The 18,802-nt window shown below is 47.6% G+C and overlaps 1 protein-coding gene across 1 annotated transcript; it reads left to right on the plus strand.

Moving 5' to 3' along the window:
• The first annotated feature begins 1,852 nt into the window (after positions 1 to 1,852).
• LOC115391407 (F-actin-capping protein subunit alpha-2) lies at positions 1,853 to 17,308 on the plus strand. The gene is given in 11 exon segments (XM_030095649.1): positions 1,853 to 1,930; positions 11,436 to 11,468; positions 11,470 to 11,500; positions 12,024 to 12,075; positions 12,307 to 12,370; positions 13,103 to 13,309; positions 13,619 to 13,698; positions 14,159 to 14,237; positions 14,539 to 14,610; positions 16,157 to 16,219; positions 16,461 to 17,308. Coding segments are annotated over 11 exon segments (861 nt in total). The 5' UTR covers positions 1,853 to 1,891; the 3' UTR covers positions 16,602 to 17,308.
• Positions 17,309 to 18,802: the final 1,494 nt, after the last annotated feature.

Here is an 18,802-nt window from a genome sequence, read left to right on the forward strand (position 1 = left end):
CATGCAAACTCCCGTGCACGCCCTAACCTCTCGCCGCTGTCGCCCCTCAACCCCTAGATACCCTCTCCTAGATACACACTCCTAGATACACACTGCTGCCACCAGGTGTAGACAGTCACACACTCAGTCAGGTGAAGGACGTCAAGGGTGTCGAGGATCCAGAAACCAGAGTTAGGCCATGTTTACACTTTCATAAAAACTGATATTTCTACAAAAAAATGTAATTTAATTAACACAAAAAGTGACTTGTTGAGAGTTGTTATGAGCGTACCAATCTGCAGTGTGTTAGGAAACATAAAGCCATGTTGGCCAATCAGAATCCTGGAAAAAAACCAACAACAATAATTATTTTGCACATTTGATGAGCAGATTCAGCTCAGTTTATCACATGAACACTGGATGTTTCCAAAATCAAAACTGGCTTCATGTTGAGATTGAAGTCTTCTGGTAAATGTGGCTGGATAGATTCCCTGAACAGACATGACGGAGTGACTGCTGACAGAAAGTCGTGACGCTCTTCCTCCTGTTTATCACATCGCTGTGTTCATGTGAACAGCAGGATGGAGATGACACCATGAAGATCCGAAGCTGTAAACTAGAAAACATTATAAGACAGATTTACTAAAAGGCACGCAATTTAATAGAACTATAGGACAGATGTGTTGTTGAACTTTGCAAAAACTAGAATTTGGATCATGTCTGATGCCAGACATGTTGTCTGTTGTTGTATTTCTACAGAAGAGGGTGGTGTGCCTCCTTTCCTCAGAGCACCAAGGTGGAGATCAAACTGATAACTGGAGCACAGTTGGATAAGTTGTTGATCATTTTCAAAATTCAAACTGAAATCAACTCATTGAACACAGCGAAGATTAACAGATGAAAATCCCTCCAGCAGCAAGTCAAAAAGGCTTACTGTCACATTCAGACTTCAACTACTGAATATCCTGTGATTTCTGTTTGTGATCTCCTCATTTCTTATCATTGTTCTTGTTATGGAGTGAGATTACATGCCTCAGTGTGGAGGAATATTTGACCTAGCACCAAAATAATATTGCAAATAAACAAATGCTCCTGTAATTCATGGATGTGTGTCAGCCTTCGCATATGGATTAGGAGGCAGTCTGATTTCTATGCAATATTTCCTATACTTTATTATGCTTTTCTTCAAAAAATATTGTAATACAACAATCAAAACTATAATAGTGTAAAGAGTTGCACATGTGAAATGAAGGACTTTCTGGCATATATGACTGGAGGTGACTTTGTTGACGTACATAAAAAAATCTATAAGTTACATGTAATTATTTAAATTGAGATGTGTATTTTTTGCACATATGGTGACTATTTCACCTCATATGACAAATTTTAATGCAAATTAGTGTGCAAATATCAAATGATTACTGTAGTTCTCAAGCAGGAATTACAAATATTGAAAGAGTTCCAAAATATGCCTCAGAGAGCATGTGTGTTTATGTTCAGCTGATGAAATACAGATTTTGAAGTTTAAGAAAGTGAGATAATTAAACTTTGTGCTCAGATCAGCTCAGTTTGCGCTGAGTGTTATTTATTTATTTATTTATTTATTTATTTATTTATTTATTTATTTATTGGACAGGGGGCACTCGATGTGATCGGATTTGTGGCTCTTTTTGGGTGATGTGCTTAATTTACTAATGGCGCTGCACAAATAATGGAACCCTAATCAGGGTGAGCTTTGTGGTTTAATGTCATTCGAATCAATTGGCTGTCGGACTGTTTGCCTTTATATAATCCATATAATGTTGTAATGCGCAGTATTTTGTGACCGGCCCTGCGCCTTGACGTCACCGTCTCGCGGCCCTGCGCCGTGACGTCACGGGGCTCTGACAACCTGGTGGTGCCGGAAGAAAAGATGGCGGATCATGAGGAGCAGCTATCCGATGAGGAGAAGGTAAGACACGGTTTAGTCTCGCCTTTAGCCGCGGCTCCGGCCGTCAGCCAGGGCGCTTGCGGCTCGCAGCGAGCCTCCGTGTCCCGGTAAATCCCGCCGTCCCCCGGCGCGGTGGGAATGTGGAGAAACGCCAGGCCTCCGCCGCCGCTCTTATTATTTTTAGCTCAACTTCCGCTCGCTGCGAAGCTCCAACGGAGGCTCCTTGTACGGTCCGTCCTCAAAATAAATTCGCCCAAACCCGGCTCCCGCTCCTCTTTTCTCCGCCTCAGGTGGTGCTCGTCGCCCCGGAGTCTTCCGGCGGTGTTCGGGAAGTTTTTCGCCACCAGACATCGAAGCTGGGGTAGTTAGGTTAGCATAGCCGCAGCCTGCTAACAGCGACTCACTAACACGCCCTTCTCGGCTCGGCATCACTTTACACTTCTCTCACCGAAAGGTTCAAACTGGAGGAATGTCAGATTATCCAGCGACAGGAGCGATCTCAGATTATCTAACGACTGGACCGATGTCAGATTATCTAAGGCACAGGGAATCGTTGGTATTGTGGGAGCCAGCAGCCTGCTGACTGGAAGGAGGGGACGAGCCCGATTAATGATCCAGCTCCAAATTCAGATTAACATTATTCCCATCGTGACGGGTGTATGTGTATAAAACGGTCACTGCATTTTAAATTGAGACATGGCTGGTAGTGGTTAACAGGGTTACACCCCACAACGCCTCTGCAAATGTGTCCGTTCACTCTCATTTCCTTATAAGAGCGCACGCACGCACACACACACACCAGCCCCACCGACTCTTCCAGTGTTCAGTTGTCAGTTTGTGTGTGTATGTATGTATACATACATATAACACTTAAATTACTTTATTATACTAATAATTTCTGCCATTTTCTGTTAAGGCTCTTGTAGCTCGTTCTTTTATCTCTCTGTGAATGTGCCAGCTTTGAGAGAAAACAGGTGGAACATGACTATCTGATTGGTGTTTTGATTTGTTTGAGAGAATATATCATCAATATAATTCTGCCAGTCTGACTGCCTGGGAAAGTGGGTTTAAGAGAAGGTTTTTTAACGTCTGGGATGAACCAGGTCTGCCACTTCATGCTAAACATCAGCTCCAACATTTTTCTGGATCCTGTAGTCTTAGAAGGATGGATGAAGGTGTGCAAGGATGTAAACAGTGACCCCAGACTTCCAGTGGATGGACTGGTGAACTAGTCCTGTGTATTCTGATTATCCGCCTGTCTCAGGGTGTTTCTGGGCTGCTCGTGTCGTCTGCAGCCACACCACACTTGTTAATATCTCAGTGAGCAATTAGGAGCATGAAACTGTAATGAAGTCTTCAGCTGCCAGGTTACATAACACTCCATTTGCAGTCAGAATGAGGCTTCGTTGAGTCTGCTCCATGCCCGTCTGAGATGAGGTGGGATTGCCCCACCCGTGTCGTAGTGCTTCATACCAATGCCTGCTGTTCAGGCAACACGTCTCCGGAGAGACTGCTTAACTACTTGTGGGCAGTGTGTTGGAGACGGGGGCCTGTAAAAACTCAGTTTCCACGCAGACTCTGCAGTGTGTGTCCCGTCTCTGTGGCGCTTTAGCTCAGAGCATTAACCCCACTCTTGCTTTCCTCAGACGGAATGTTGTGAAATCTCTTTCACAAAGTTATTGAAAGAAAGCCGGAATGTGCCGACTCCCGGTGATGTCCTTTATCTGGCTGAAGAGGAAGTAGACGGAGCAGTTTCATTTCAAGCATCAGTGCGACGTGTGTGTCAGAAGCAGGAAACAGTTTGGAGGTTTCTCTGAGGGGAGTATTCTCTAAACGTGTCTCGGCGGGCCGAGGAATCTTGGTCCCACTGCTGCTGCTGTCAGCCACACTTCCTAAAAAAAGACCTGAGAGCTCCCTGATTGGGAATTACCAGAGAGGCTCCTCCATTTGTAAATGATTAAACAGGCAGAAGCCTTTCATGTCTGCCCCGGGAGTTCTCCAGCTTTCTGATTACAGCAGAGAAACCACACACACACACACACACACACACACACACACACACACACACACACACACACACACACACACACACACAGTGTACAGGAAGTGTCATTTCTCAATCTGTGTGCAGGTAGTCGCGCAACATGAACACTCTATTTTAATCTTACCTCTGTGTTGTGTGCATCTCTGAAGCTTCTTAACATTTGAATTTTGAGCTGTTTAGTGTTTTTAAAATCATTTGTGGTGATTTTAACTCTTCATCTGTTTAAGGCCATTTTAGGCAGTTGGGATTTTTTTTTTTGTTTTTTAGGAGGAAGCACTGATTTCAATGCAGTAATTGTTGATTGATTTCCACACTCATACTTTGAAGGGGTGATCAAAGTAAAGCCGTTGACAGTTTCCCGGGTCTCGCAGCTTTTCGTTTTTTGACCCCCTGTTATGCCTGATACCTCAGGTTGGGAAACACAGCTGTCTGTTGTGGCTCTTAGCCTGAACTGGCACGCATTAGAAGGAAGAGGAAGCTAAAACAAACTGTCCAGTTCCTCCTCCAGTGGATGGATGGGAGGGGAGATGTCTGGCGTTTTCGGAGGACCCCCCCCCCCCCCCCCCCCCCCCCCCACCTTTATTCAGCACAAAGCAGCCAAATCCTTCTGTCATCTGCTTGAAGTGTTTGTTGGAGGTCAGTGATTGACACACTGTTCTGCAGAAGAAGAATGAAGAGAGGAAGAACCGTGGAATCATCCATCCACTGCTTTATTGACCTCAGGCTCTCCTGTCGTCACAGGGCAAACAGAGGCACATCACATGCTCCACTTTATGTCTATGTGCAGTTTAGAGTCGCCGACTGACAACAGACTGTGTGAAGAAGTCAGCCGAAGCATGCACAGGAAGAATGTGCACACTCAGACCCATTTACATGATGTTTTCATTTGAAAACAGAAAACTTTAGTTGCTTTTTGATTGTCTGTTTACAACGTCACTGAAAAGGCAGCTTTATGAAAACACTCCATCTTCCTGGAAACGTAAAAAGAAAACAAAAAACACTTTTCTGAAATGCTCCTAGTGAAAGGTTCATCTGCACGTCTCCAGAGCGTCACGACGCCCTGTCCAGACTCTCCTGGACTGGACAGTTTTAGAGTTGGCAGTCACCGTAATGACAGTCCAGCTTGGTGGTCTGTCCATATGAGTATCTGTGTTCCCACTCTTCATCTTTACAGTGTGTTGCTCCCTGTGTGTGTGGTTCCATCACAGAAACAACAATGCAGAGAAGAGATTGATGACGCAGCGATCGAAAAGCGGATTCAGTTATTGAAAGCAGTGTACGAACATGAAAGCAGAGAAGGCTCGGTTTTAGCTGTTTGCTTGGTAGAAAGCTGAAGTGGGAACTTCCACCAGAGAAGCAAGTGCAGCGAGCCGACATGCCAGAAGGAAGTGGTTGATTCCTGCATTGTAAATAATGTATTTCAGACAGAAGCCTGGGTTAAATCGCCGCTGTAGAACAGAGCCTGTGTGTCTGACTGCGTCTGAGTAAAGATTATGACGGCAGAGAAGGGCGCATTCAGGCCGGAGGCGTGTTTATTGGCTCAAGTCAGTCTCCACATTGTTTTCACCGCCGTCATTCATGGCGTTGTGCTGATCACATTATATTGTGCATATTCAGCGGGCTCAAGTGAAGCAGCTTCCCCCCGTTCCCTGTCAGTGTGGGCTTTATTAGACTTCATTGTCAGAATGTGTTGACTGTGTTGAACTTTTTCATGTATTTCTGTCTCTTCTGGAATCTGCGGTGAAGGAAGTCAATCAGTTGGAGCCACACAGAGACGAATGTTCACACCAAATGGTGACACAAATTGACGTAACTCAGCAGATCGATGAATTGAAGATAAAACAACTGACTGATAAAGACGCATGAGGCCGACGCACTTCCTCCTCATGAGGGTTCCTTTTCTCTCTAATCTTCCACTTTGAGAGCTTTATTACAGGCTGGGCCAGAAGGGTCGTAAAGGAGCCTCAGATAAAGCCTAATCCTTTTCACAGTGTCCCGTGAATTTAATAATGATGAAATGAAGCCTGGGCGTGTAACTGGAGAGTCAGCGGAAAGTCTCGGCAGTCCTCTAAGTGTCCCTGAGTCCAGCCGCATCCCGGTGCGAGCTCGGTGACATCTCTCTGAGTCTGCAGCAGAGCCGAACACTGGACCAGAACTGGCGTGCTGCTCCTCACCTTTGGAAATCCAAAACAGAGCCACAACGTATTGTTTGTGCCCCTCAGCCTCTTATGTGACGGGTGAGAGCTCCACCAGTGGACAACCAGTCTTCATGGATTCTCACAAAGCTTTTGTTGCTGCGCCACTGAACCCGGCAGCAACCCACGGCTAAAGAAACAAATCAGCGCGTCTGTCTGCCGAGAAGCTGCTCTTCCTTCCGTTCCCCATGTCTTCCTACAGCTCAGGATGAGTTGAGTGTACACTTCAAACATCTGTCCCCCTTCCTCTAGAACCTTTCACACCACAGACAACACGCCTGCTTCCAGCTGAATGAAGTTACTAATTGAGTGTTTTTAATTAAAGGAAACAGAGGATGTATGTAGCTCTGAAGATTTGCCACCTGCTGTGACATGCTGAATGCTCTCAGCTCGTAGTTTCTCTATTCTACCATTTGATGTGAGTGAGCATGAGCAGAGCGGTGCTTCCTCACATGTAGTTCAGGAGTAGTTTGATGTGAAGCCATGGCGTGGATTGGTGTGGATTAGGCTGAAGACGTTCACAGGAAGTGGTACAGGAAGGGTTTAATGGCTGCAGCAAGGTTACTGTTCTGGAGCTGTGCCGGGCTTGAGGTGGTTCACCTGTAATTTGCAGCATCCTGAAGGGTTCGTTCCATCATGTTTATATATATTTTGTCAGTTTTATTAACAAAAGTAGGATGGCGGCAATAAAGTGACTTGGTATTATCCCTTCTTAACTACAGAAAGAATCTAAAGGCCTTTCCATACTCCAGAAGGAGGAAGGTTTGGTATTGAGATGAAGAAAAGTTGCGTTAACAGTCACTGTAGAGTTGTCACAATAACAATCCAGCCTGGTGCTCTGTCCATATGATAGTTTACAGTGTACTGTTCTCTGAATGCATGTGTGTCATTTCATTCAAAAAACAAACGGCACCCACTAGTGACCCAACGTGGAAACTACATCGTTTTCATGTTTGTGCTGATTCTGTGTAAACAGGCATCGTTTTCAAAACTTTGCCACGTAAACGTGAAACTTCTCTATGATATAAATGCAAAAATTATACATTTTCAATTGAAATGTTGTGTAATCCTTAATCTGCAATTCTGCATTAAAAAAAAAAAAAAAAAAAAAAGAGTAATACTAAAAAAAACGGCTCCCAAAGCATTTGAGATATTTTGTTTGATCCAGATTAGAAATCCAGCTGGACCCGTTGCCTTTGGGCTGTAAGGAGTTAATCTGAGCAGAGTGCCTGGTGTGATGTCCGGACCGCCACACAGAGCAGGCGGCGCTGCCTAATCCGGCCGAATGAAGAGCGCCCGCCGCTATGAAACATTAAAAGCAAGGCTCTGCGTCTCGGGCCAGCCAGTGGGGCAACCCCCCCCCCCCCACTCCTCCTGGGTTTGATTCTGCCCTGGGCCGTCCTCTGCCTCCTCCGTCTTCTATCAGGGACATCGGAGTGTCGGGGATCAGACCTCCGGAGCGCCCGCGGGCCAGAACAGCACCGCGGTCTGCTGCCGTCGCGGTTTCCCGGATCTGGACGGGCACGATAAGGATTAGGACGAGCGCGGTTTCAGTGTCAGCGGGTGTCGTGGGATTAAAGAGCGGGCGCTCCCCGAGGGACTGCTGGTAACGTGAGGATGAATGTACAGTGAGCGGGCTGAAAAGACCGCAGAGCAGCTGGTGTGTAGGCCAGGAGAACACAAAGACCCAGGAATCCCCCACCGGGGGGGGGGCTGGCTCTGTTTCCACCTCCTTTATACTTCACCTTCATTGTTCCACTTCTTTGGTTGGATGCGTGCTCACCCCTCAAAACCCCCCCCGCTGGAGGTCTGTGATACAGAAGGTGTCACGCAACCGAGAGAAGAATGGACTGTATTGAAGACGTGGACACGCTCCTCCCAGACGCCCCCAGACGCCCCCAGACCCCCCCAGGCCGCCAGGCTGCATCACTTCACAGAGCATGTGATAATGGAGTCCAGTAATCCAATAAACCAAGTGATTAAAAAACAATCGGTCCAGTCTTCACTGTTCAACATGCCGCAGCTGATGTACAGCATGATTTCATGAAGCAACCTTCTGCTGGGTTTGAACGTTTTCCCGACTGAAAGAGGGAGCCATGCCTGTGAGGAGAGCAGTGTGTCTGGACAGAGAACAGGTTTAACTGCTCCAAACCCTTTCTGGTCATTATGAAATCAACATTAAACGTGACAAAAGACTGAGCTGCCGTAGAGGGGAATCCTCCAGTATATTCAACATATCGACCTTTCAGATGAGTCCTGCTACGACGTCACGTTTCACTTCAGTATTTCAACAGCAGACCTGGAGAGACACTGAACCAGCTGAAACTGAAGGGACAGATCAGAAAATGAACAGTGTGTTTCCTCTGATGGATCTTGGAATCATTTAACATCATCACATGTTTAACTCATATTGTGAACTCTAACTTAAAACTCTCTCTCTCATGAGCCTTTGTTTTAAAAAATCCCGGTGATATAAAATTCATATCATAGAGAAAGTGTTCAGTCAAGTAAAGCCTGGCGTCTTGTTGCTGTAAAGAAATTGTGTGAATGGTTTCAGAGATGTAAACATCCTCTGGTTGCTGCGTCCTCTATGCTGTGGAAAGTTTAGCATTCCGCTGCTTCGGCAGTATTTGCCTGGACTTGTACGAGTTTGGAAACGGAGCACAGCGAACTGCTTCTCATCTCAGACCAGGCAGTCCCTCTGACTGGTGCTCCATCCCGTCCCTTCCAGCCCAATTTCTGCCTCACTGTTCCGACTGCGGCGTCTGAAGCTGCATTAATGAACGGATGCAGTGTTCCTGATAAGTTTGGTGATGATTGATACATGGCTGGAGTCCTCAGAGAGAACTGGTGTGTGTGTGTGTGTGTGTGTTGTTCCTACACGTCCAGGCCGCTGACCTGCAGCAGTTATCGGTGTTCTAATCGGTGAAGGAGGAAGTGTTGGTGATTTTAACGGTGTCACATGAGGCCACGGTAGCAGCTGCGAGCAGCGGAATGCAGTCAGTGCTGGATGGAAACTGATTTGACTCCTGGATGTTGGAAAAGGCGTGTTCTGACAAAATGAAAGCAGAGGACTTCTCTGAGTGTCCCACACCGGGAGAGGATTTCCCTCCTCCTCCTCCTGCTCCTCCTCAGGCTGCTTCAAACATTTCCTCAGCCGGCGCTGTCCACTGTCGTCATTAAAGCTCAGGTATCTTATCTAAAATACCGGCCGGTATTTGTGCTGGCAGTGTAGAAGCAGGAGGCAGCATCCCGTCTGACCGCTCTGCTGTAACTCCAGAGTCTTGACTCAGCTCGCGGCTTATTTCTGGGCTGCATTGAAACCGGATCAGACGCCGGCTTGACTTGGGTGTCAGACGGTTTGAACCACTTCAGAGTGAATATCGCAGTCCTGCAGCAGTTCAGAACATCACATCCAGAAGACAGCCAGCTGCTGCTCTGTGCTGAACATGCAGGAACTTGCAGAATAACCGAGGCGCCGTCCACATAGGTGAAAACCGAAGTGTGGAATGGCAGGAATCCCACTCGGTGTGCCCCAGGTGGATCTGCACCTGGGTTTGAGGCCACCATTTCAGCATGAAGAGCCGATGGTCTATAGATCTGTTGGAAAGTCCGTGTGCTCACTCAGCAGGAGCATCCTGGTGCTGCTCATGTCTTGTTTTGCATAAAGGACAGTACAGCTTTTCACTCCCTGCTCAAAAGACTTTCAACTCCAGTGTGACAGGATTTCCTAATTTGTACGAAAGATTCAGTTTTAATGTGAAATGTTGCTGCTTTCTTGAGCTTTGCATCACCAGAGCCGTAGTGCTGCTCCTGCCATTTCCTCGGCGCCGGGTCCTCAGTATTGGTTTTTACAGAAGTGGAATCGGTGCATAATCAGCCTAAATAAACATTCCTGTCACTGCACATTTTGATGAGTTTCACAATAATTCACACTGAGTTAAGCTGTGAGGGGAACTCTTATAGTTACATTGAGAACTGAAATTTTGTTTAAAAACCTTAGAAATCGTCTATAGAGCAGGGAAATGTCGGGTTTGAACTGTGGACAAAAAGAAATAAGAGTGGGATGTTCAGGGTTCAAGCTTTTAGCTTTCACTCAGCAGCTCCACAAGAACATGAAGACACAATGCTAATGAGTCCTCACACACACTTGGTTTTTTGGTTGTTTAGCATAAGTAGGTCATGATGAGTTGAAAACAGGGGATTAGCTTTATGCATATAAAGTTTGATCTTAAAACAAACACACACACACACACACACACCTCCCAGAGCCCCACCCTTTCTGTCTGCATGGCTCATTAGCAAGAATCAATCTGCACCTCTGCACAAGTGCCACAACACATGTATACACACACTGCTAATAAGGGCTCATGGGACACACACACACACACACACACACACACACACACACACACACACACACACACACACACACACACACACACACACACACCTCTTCTCGGATGCACCATCGTAAAGAATCGAGAAAAACCTGCGCTGAGCTGTCATATAGTGTGTGTGTGTGTGTGTGTGTGTGTGTGTGTGTGTGTGTGTGTGTGTGTGTGTGTGTGTGTGTGTGTGTGTGTGTGTGTGTGTGTGTGTGTGTGTGTGTGTGTGTGTGTGTGTGTGTGTGTCTCAGTGTTTAAGCACATTTTCATCTCCTTATATGGCTGGAAAGCGAGCGGGGAGGGAGGGGCTGCCGTCTCTGGTTGCCAGTTTGACATGTGACCTGCAAACAGGAAGTGTTCTCTGCAGCAGAGAAGTGAAGGAGGAGAGAATGACTGTTCAGATGTGCTGTCATCTCACCCCACTTAGCAGACCACACACACACACACACACACACACACACACACCCTCTGCTGGCCGCCCGGGACGCTCACACTGAGAGAACACTTGAATGAGATTCACTTGCTTCAGTTATTTTATTGATGTGTAATCATTGAGTATCTGTGGATCAAAATTTGATGAATTGCCGCTGAGACATGAACATACCATTTAGATTAATAATAGAAAAGTTAAACTGACACTAGTCCTGGTCCAGGTCCAGGTCCAGGTCCAGGTCCAGGTCCAGGCGTTCGTCTTCATCTTTTGATGCCATAAAGCAGATGCAAAGCGCCCAATGGCAAGATGGCAGCCATGTGTTTTCACATAATTATCAAGAGGAATTGAATCGGTTGTTCATTGAACTGGCTTTTAGTTTTCTCTGTCATGTATCACTGTTAAATAAGCTTCATGAAATTAGATTATTATTATTTTTAGTCCAACCAAACATTGGTTTGTGTTTCAGGTACGCATAGCAGCCAACTTCGTCATCCACGCCCCCCCCTGGAGAGTTCAACGAAGTCTTCAATGGTGAGTGGCTGCCGTCTTCCAGACGCTCCAGAAGGGCCAGATGGAGAGGTTTCTTCCTTCTCTCTGCTGGTTTCATTCATCATGCTACTCCTGAAATATCAAACGAGAGCAGGAGGCTCCAGCTGGGACCACTAGGTGTCACTGTTGGACTACAGAACCACCTCCATTACTGCTGTGATGAACTGAATGAGCAAGAAAGATGTTTACAGTGAGCTGATTTTACTGCAGAAATCTGGGCAGATACAAATAGTAAACAGTACCTTGTCAGTGTGAGTGTGTGTGTGAGGCTGAAACCTTGTTCCTGTGATAGTGTGTGAGTGGTTGAGGTCTCGTTCCTCCTGATAGACGTTGTTTGGTCTGAGGATGCCTTGAGGCAGGTTGAGACGGTCTCCTTATCGCAGTCTGACAGACAGACGCTCTGAAAGCTCTCAAGCCTTTCTTGTGAACGCGCTCCAGCGCTGAGCTGGTCCGCCACGTCCGTCCGGGTGCCGATGCTCACCTCCTTCCCGCTTTCTCTCCTCAGATGTGCGATTGCTGCTCAACGATGACAATCTCCTCAGGGAAGGTGCAGCGCAGTAAGTCCACTCTGCACGCCGTCCTCCGGTCATTAGCGCCCCGTCTACACAACGTTAATCTCAGCTGCAGTCTAGAAAACACCATCGAGCGCTAGCTTAGCATAAAACCAGAGCCGGCAGCTCCTGGTATCCGAGCATTGAACAGGTTTAAACTGTAGTTTCTGACTGTAGCCATGTCATCCTGACGCTGTGAAGCAGATATATGCAGTAACCGTGTGTCTCCGTCTGCAGTGCGTTTGCACAGTACAACCTGGACCAGTTCACCCCCGTGAAGGTGGAGGGCTACGACGAGCAGGTGAGAACACACAAACACACATATACACACACACACACACACACACACACACACACACACACACACACACACACACACACACACACACAATGTTATAAAGGCAAATATTTTTTAACATTCTGAACTTCTGACCCTTTTGTCTCAGTGATCCGGTAACACACACACACACACACACACACCGGTTGAACCTGTTCTGCAGGATGATGCAGGCTGTGGTGACGAGGGCAGCGGCTCCAGCTGCCCTTTAAACATCCTTATTACTCTCTGTAAATCTTGATTTCAGGCAGCAGCCTGTGGTTGTTCCACCTGTTTCCCGCATACTTCAGTTAATTTGCCATTCTCAGACATCCTCTCACACACACACACACACACACACACACACACACACACACACACACACACACACACACACACACACACACAGATCAGGATGATGAAACGGGCCTTCCTCCTCTGGACGGAGATCAGACACCCCCGTGACGGCTCCGCTGGGCCACATGTCAACATGTGTGTGTTCTGTAACCATTGCAGGTCTCATGTAAAGATGTCATCATGCCCCCCCCTGGAGGCCACGCCCTCCTCTCCGCTCCCGCTGTGGCTTTCTTCCGTTTAATCATTCCGTCCTTCACCAAGGACTTCCCAGTGCTCCCTCCTCCCCCGTTCTCTGTGCTGTTTGATCTGCGTTGGCGCCGTGTGACGATGCGCTCGCTCTTCCTCTCTGCCTCCGCCCAGGTCCTCATCACAGAGCATGGCGACCTCGGGAACGGCCGCGTTCTGGACCCCAAGAATAAGATCTCCTTCAAGTTCGACCACCTGAGGAAGGAGGCCAGCGACCCGCGGCCTCAGGACGTGGACGGCTCCCTGGAGAGCTGGAGGAGCGCCGTGGACTCGGCCGTCAGGGTCTACGTCAAGGATCACTACCCCAACGGAGTGTGCACCGTACGTCCAGCCAGCACGAAAACATATCTGGAAACACTACCCAGATGTGAACTGTGGGCCATTTCACCCGGCCGTAGTTGGGAGCCTTCGTGTGGGAGTGGTCAGGCTTCATCGGGACTTGGTAGATCAGTAAAAAGCTGCAGAATAAGCAGGAATTTCTTGTCTAAACTCTATTTTTGCTCAGTGCTGACCTGCCAGTGTTGCTCTACATCTCAGCTCGAGACTTTATTTGGTTGTAAAGCACCGTGGTGATCATGTACAGAGGCGATGAAGGGTTCACACACAAACCTGAGCTTGTTCTCTCTGCAGATTTATGGGAAGACCATCGACGGACAACAAACCATCATCGTGTGCATCGAGTGCCATCAGTTTCAACCAAAAAACTTCTGGTATGTGGCTTTAATCCTGGACATCAGTGGAAGCAGGATTAGTGGATATGACGGCAGAGCCCCGAGGAAGCGGGAGTGCAGACCTCTCCAGCGGCTCCGCCGAGGCTCCACTCAGACAGCGAGCAACATGTTTATGTTCAGTTAAGAATCTTTCAAAGAGAGGAACGATACACATAATTAACCTCTCAGCACTCAGAAGGAAACGGTTTCATTCACAGTGAACACTTTAATTAATGCTGGTTCTCCTGGTTGTTTGATATGTGGAGAGAAACTATAAAGATGTCTTAAATGGAAACTTTGGAAGCTACTGAAACGGGTCAAAACAAACTGAACAGCTGAAATGGCTGACTGCAGCTGGTGGGGAAAAGGTCTGCAGCATGGAGCAGATGCAGCGCGGCTCAGGAGCTTCTGTCATGTCTCGGGGTGAATTGGAGAGGTCAGTGGTGTCTCTGTGTCACAGGAATGGACGCTGGAGGTCGGAGTGGAAGTTCACCATCTCCCCCTCCTCCACTCAGGTGGCGGGAATCATGAAAATCCAGGTGAGCTCGTGTGCCACATAAAGCTGATGCAGATCAACATGAACAGTTAAAGTGTGGAGATTAAATATCACAAATAAATGTGAAGCATCAAGATCAAAATCTAAAACGATGGGTTAACAGCTGTGGATGAAGTCAGACTTCAGTTTGATGACGTTTTACTCAAAGATGAAGTGAAAATGTTGAAAGAGAGAAACCTCCACGGGGTTATTGTCTGGTTTCTGGCTTCTCATCACTCCAGTGCTCAGCTCATGAATGTTTCTTAGTGATGCTCCTCGTCTGAAGGCCGGCCTCTCATCTGCAGGTTCATTACTATGAGGACGGAAACGTTCAGCTGGTGAGCCACAAGGAGGTCCAGGAGTCCATGACCATGTCTGTAAGTAGATCTGCTTCGGCCCCGCTCCAGAGTCCTGGAACCATTAAACATCCAACGTTCAGTCACTCCTCTCAGCTGGTATTCAGCCTCCAGCCACCGGAGGGCGCTGCAGGGAGACGGACAGCAGGAGTACTGCTGTAAACTCCTGAGTTGTGGCTTCAGACCAGGGCGGTGTTCCAAACCGTGTACTTACCTACTACTCATACTGACTTATTGAGTATGCAGTGCGTTTACACTGGCAGTATGCGAGAAGTTCCCGGATGCATACTGCATTCGCCAGAAATGTTGAGTATACATCGTGGGTTCACTGCTCATACTGACATTACCCAAGATGCAAAGCGACGGACGTGACAGATGGTTATAGATATAATTTTCCCTCCAATTTTTGTGCTCGTAGGTATGTTATGTTAGAGATTTCTGATTGGATTTACATTGATTAAAAATAGTAAAAAAAAAAAACAATAAAACAAAAAAACACTTACATCTGACTACAAGTCCATGTTGAAAGTGACCATGATGTAGCGAAGACTGCGAGCCGATCTTCATTGAAGAGTCGCAAAAACTCTGTCAGTAAGGCATCGTAACTGGTCCAATTCCGTTAACGGGGCACCGGTCCAAACGGCGACGTTAAGCGAGATATATTGCTGAAAGGTTGGCTTCTTGTTTTCAAAGTAAAAGCACAGATTTATCACTGAGGTTTTTTGCATGAGAAAGGGAAAGGGGTGGTTTATTTTTGTGAAAATAACCGGAAGTGTGTTGCTCACTGCGGCTGGCTTAAATCTCGCCGAATTCGTCCGAAAAAAATGATAAACGGTTGGTATTCGGACAAATAAACGACACACTCGGGCTCTGAACGACCGCTTAATTTAAAAAAAAAAATCTCGATAAAGTTATACATTTGAAGAGTTTAGAGCTAAAGTGAAATCAGCTTTAGCCGGTCGATTCCGGCTCGGGGAGGAGCGCAATGCATTGTGGGTTATTATGTAGTGTGCTGTAGTGTAAACGCTTTGCATACTGTCTGATGGCCTGGGTATGCAGTGTGCAGTATGGACAGTGTGGGTATGGCAGTACGTAGTAGGCAGTGTGCGGTTTCGAACACAGCCCAGGTGCCGGCCTGTGCTGGTGAAAAATGAAGCCATGCTGAAGAGCAGACAAGCTGTAATTCCAGGGACATTCCAGCAGGGGGCGATGATGCCGGCATCAGAAATAGGTCCCGTTTGAATCCATTCAAAAATGCTGAATTTCAGAGGTCAAATAAACATGTTAAAGTCTGGTTTCAGGACATGTTCTGCTCTCTGTCACTAGTTTCTTTGGCCGTGTGGATTTAATGTTGACATATGAAGTGAAATAACATCTGGAGCAGTAGAGCTCCTGTCATTGGTCCAAACGTTGACATTCACAGCACGGAGACATTTCATGATGTGTAGAATGGGACAGTGGTCGATGTCGGGCAGCTCTTCAGACTCAGCAGCAGGACTCCTTCTCTGCGCTGCTCCTGGAGGGATGGAGGGATGGAAGAATAAATGAATGTCTCATCTTCTTTCAGAATGAGGGGTCCACCGCAAAGGAGTTTGTGAAGATCATGGAGGCTGCAGAGAACGACTATCAGGTGTGTCTCGCATGTTTTTCGAAGCTCAGACCTTCATTTTTTTCACAGTTTGGTGGAACCTCATGATTTTTTTCAGTGTGTGAAACATGAACACTGGCTTTACTTCCAGATAGTTTAAATGTTTTCTGGTTAAAAATGCTTAATGTTGATGACTTCATTAAAAATGCTCAAAGTGTAAGAGTCTCAGATTGTCCCTGTAGAGATCCGTCTCCGTCTGATGTCCCTGTTTTGCCCTCCTCAGATGGCCATCAACGAGAATTACCAGACCATGTCGGACACTACCTTCAAAGCCTTACGCCGCCAGCTTCCTGTGACGCGCACCAAGATCGACTGGAACAAGATCCTGAGTTACAAGATCGGCAAAGAGATGCAGAATGCTTAAAAAAAGAAAAGAAAAAAGATAAAAACAGCAGAGAAAAGAAAACAGACAGACCCCCGCCCCCGCCCCTCCTCCCCCCACCCCGTTAACAACGTTGCATGACTGGGTAGTTGTATTGTCTTTGTACAAAAAGTGAGAGGAAACGGGAGGGAAAGGTCTGGGCCCATCGCCGTGTGACGACGGCCGCTCCTCGCCACCATCATGGGAGTGTTGACCAAACACACCGTATGCAAACACGGCGCGTCGCATGGGGGTGAGCCCCGGCCTTTACTCCCACCCGACGGAAAACCTTCCAAAACAGCCTCAGACCCGCGGTTCGTGTCCCAGACAGTCGGTTTGTGTTTGGTGACTGGGATGTTTGGCACATGCAGCCTCACTGTCAATGTTCTTGTTCCCTCGGTTTGGTACTCTCCCCCCCCTTCGCCCCGCCCCGCCCCCGCCTCACCCGTCAGATCTCAGACTCCCCACCAGGCTGGACAAAGCTTCACTAACAGTCATCAGTAATGTGCATCATGTCCCAGTTCCAATAAAATGAAAAGTCTCACTCGCTCCTCCAGTGCTTATTTTTATGACTGTATTATATGACAAGGCACACTGTAATATATACCTGTATGAAACATCCTGTCTGTCGGTTTGGTGGTTTATTTCCATGAGATTAATTGTAATTCAGTCACAATTATGTTGCATTAAATGACAAATTTTCTATTTACTGACTCACTCATCTTTTCTTATTTGCTGTGAGGTTGTTAGAGGTACTGATACGTGTACTGCTTTAGAACTGGGCTAGACTCCGCTCGGTTTCCAGGCTTCATTGGGTGTCAGCTCCTGGAACCGGGTACTCATTTAGTCCCCACTCAGCCGGGGTTCTAACAGAGCCAAGCAGAGTCAAAGATGTGCTGCGGGCAAACAGCAGGTCACCGATTGGTTAGCGGTGGTCTGAAACACAGCGAATATATTTTAATAAAAAATTCTCTCAGAGAACACTCCTGCAGGTGGAGGGGTCACAGTGTGGTGTGTTGAACACTGGGGGACCTCAGAGACCTGCTCTTTCTCCAGACCTGGATCCAGGAGAAAACCTCTGGATCAGCTGGTGACTCTGAACCCAGAACCTGGATGATCCGAGAGCCTCTATTCAGGTCTCAGTCAGTCTTAAAAAATATATATAATACATAATAACATTAAAAAAACCCCAAATCAAATACACTTAACTTTTTGTGTACTCAGCCTGTGCTGACAGCTGAATAAAGTCAGAGAGAGGAGGTCGTGGGGAGGCCAGTGGTCACGTTTCCAACCAGAGAGACGACAACAGTTGTAAAGTTTGTTTTTCTCAATGCGTACAAGCGGACTGATGGATAAAATCCAGAGGCCACAGCGCCCCCTGCAGGAAGAGCAGAGGCCACAGCGCCCCCTGCAGGAAGAGCAGAGGCCGCAGCGCCCCCTGCAGACAGACCTGTGCAGCTGCAGCTGGTGGTTACAGGTTAACTGTTAGCTGACGTCGACCGTCTGACTTCGTCTGTGTGCGCGCGCACACACACACACACGCCGACAGATTCGCGCACAACCATAGACACACTGACAAATAGACACATCACACACAAACACGGAGGCGCGCGCGCGCGCATACAGACTCTCTCTCTCTCTCTCTCTCTCACACACACACACACACACACACACACACACGGAGACAGCTGCTCCCGGACAGTGGACACATGTTACAGGGCTGGAGAAATGAGAGCGTGTTCCTCGGATCGAACCGGCCGCCGCGCGCACACACACTGAGGTAAGCTCGCGGCACACCTCGCTGGGTCCAGCCCGGAACCTCCACGCGAGCCTCGGCTGCCCTCGCAACTTTTCTCGGTGTAGTCAGGAGTTAGCCTTTAGCTGTTAGCAGCTAGCCTGGCGGCGCGAGCGGCTAGCCGGCTAGCATTCAGACTCTGAAGTGGAAAAAAGTTGCTTTGTACAGGTGTGTGTGTGTGTGTGTGTGTGTGTGTCTGTCTCTCTCACTGTCTGTGTGTACGCGCGCGCGCAATTGTGCGTTCCTGTCCGTCTGCGTGTGCGCGCGTGCGCCTGCGTGTGCCTGTCCGCGTGGATGAGAGTGAATGTGTGTCTCCGTGCTTTCGTGTGCATGCCATGCGTGTGTCTGTGCGTGTGCTTGTGTGATTCTCCAGCTATTAATAAACTCCAGTTGGAGCCACAGATGTTGA

Source organism: Salarias fasciatus, chromosome 7, assembly GCF_902148845.1.
Source record: "Salarias fasciatus chromosome 7, fSalaFa1.1, whole genome shotgun sequence".
NCBI lineage: Eukaryota > Metazoa > Chordata > Actinopteri > Blenniiformes > Blenniidae > Salarias > Salarias fasciatus.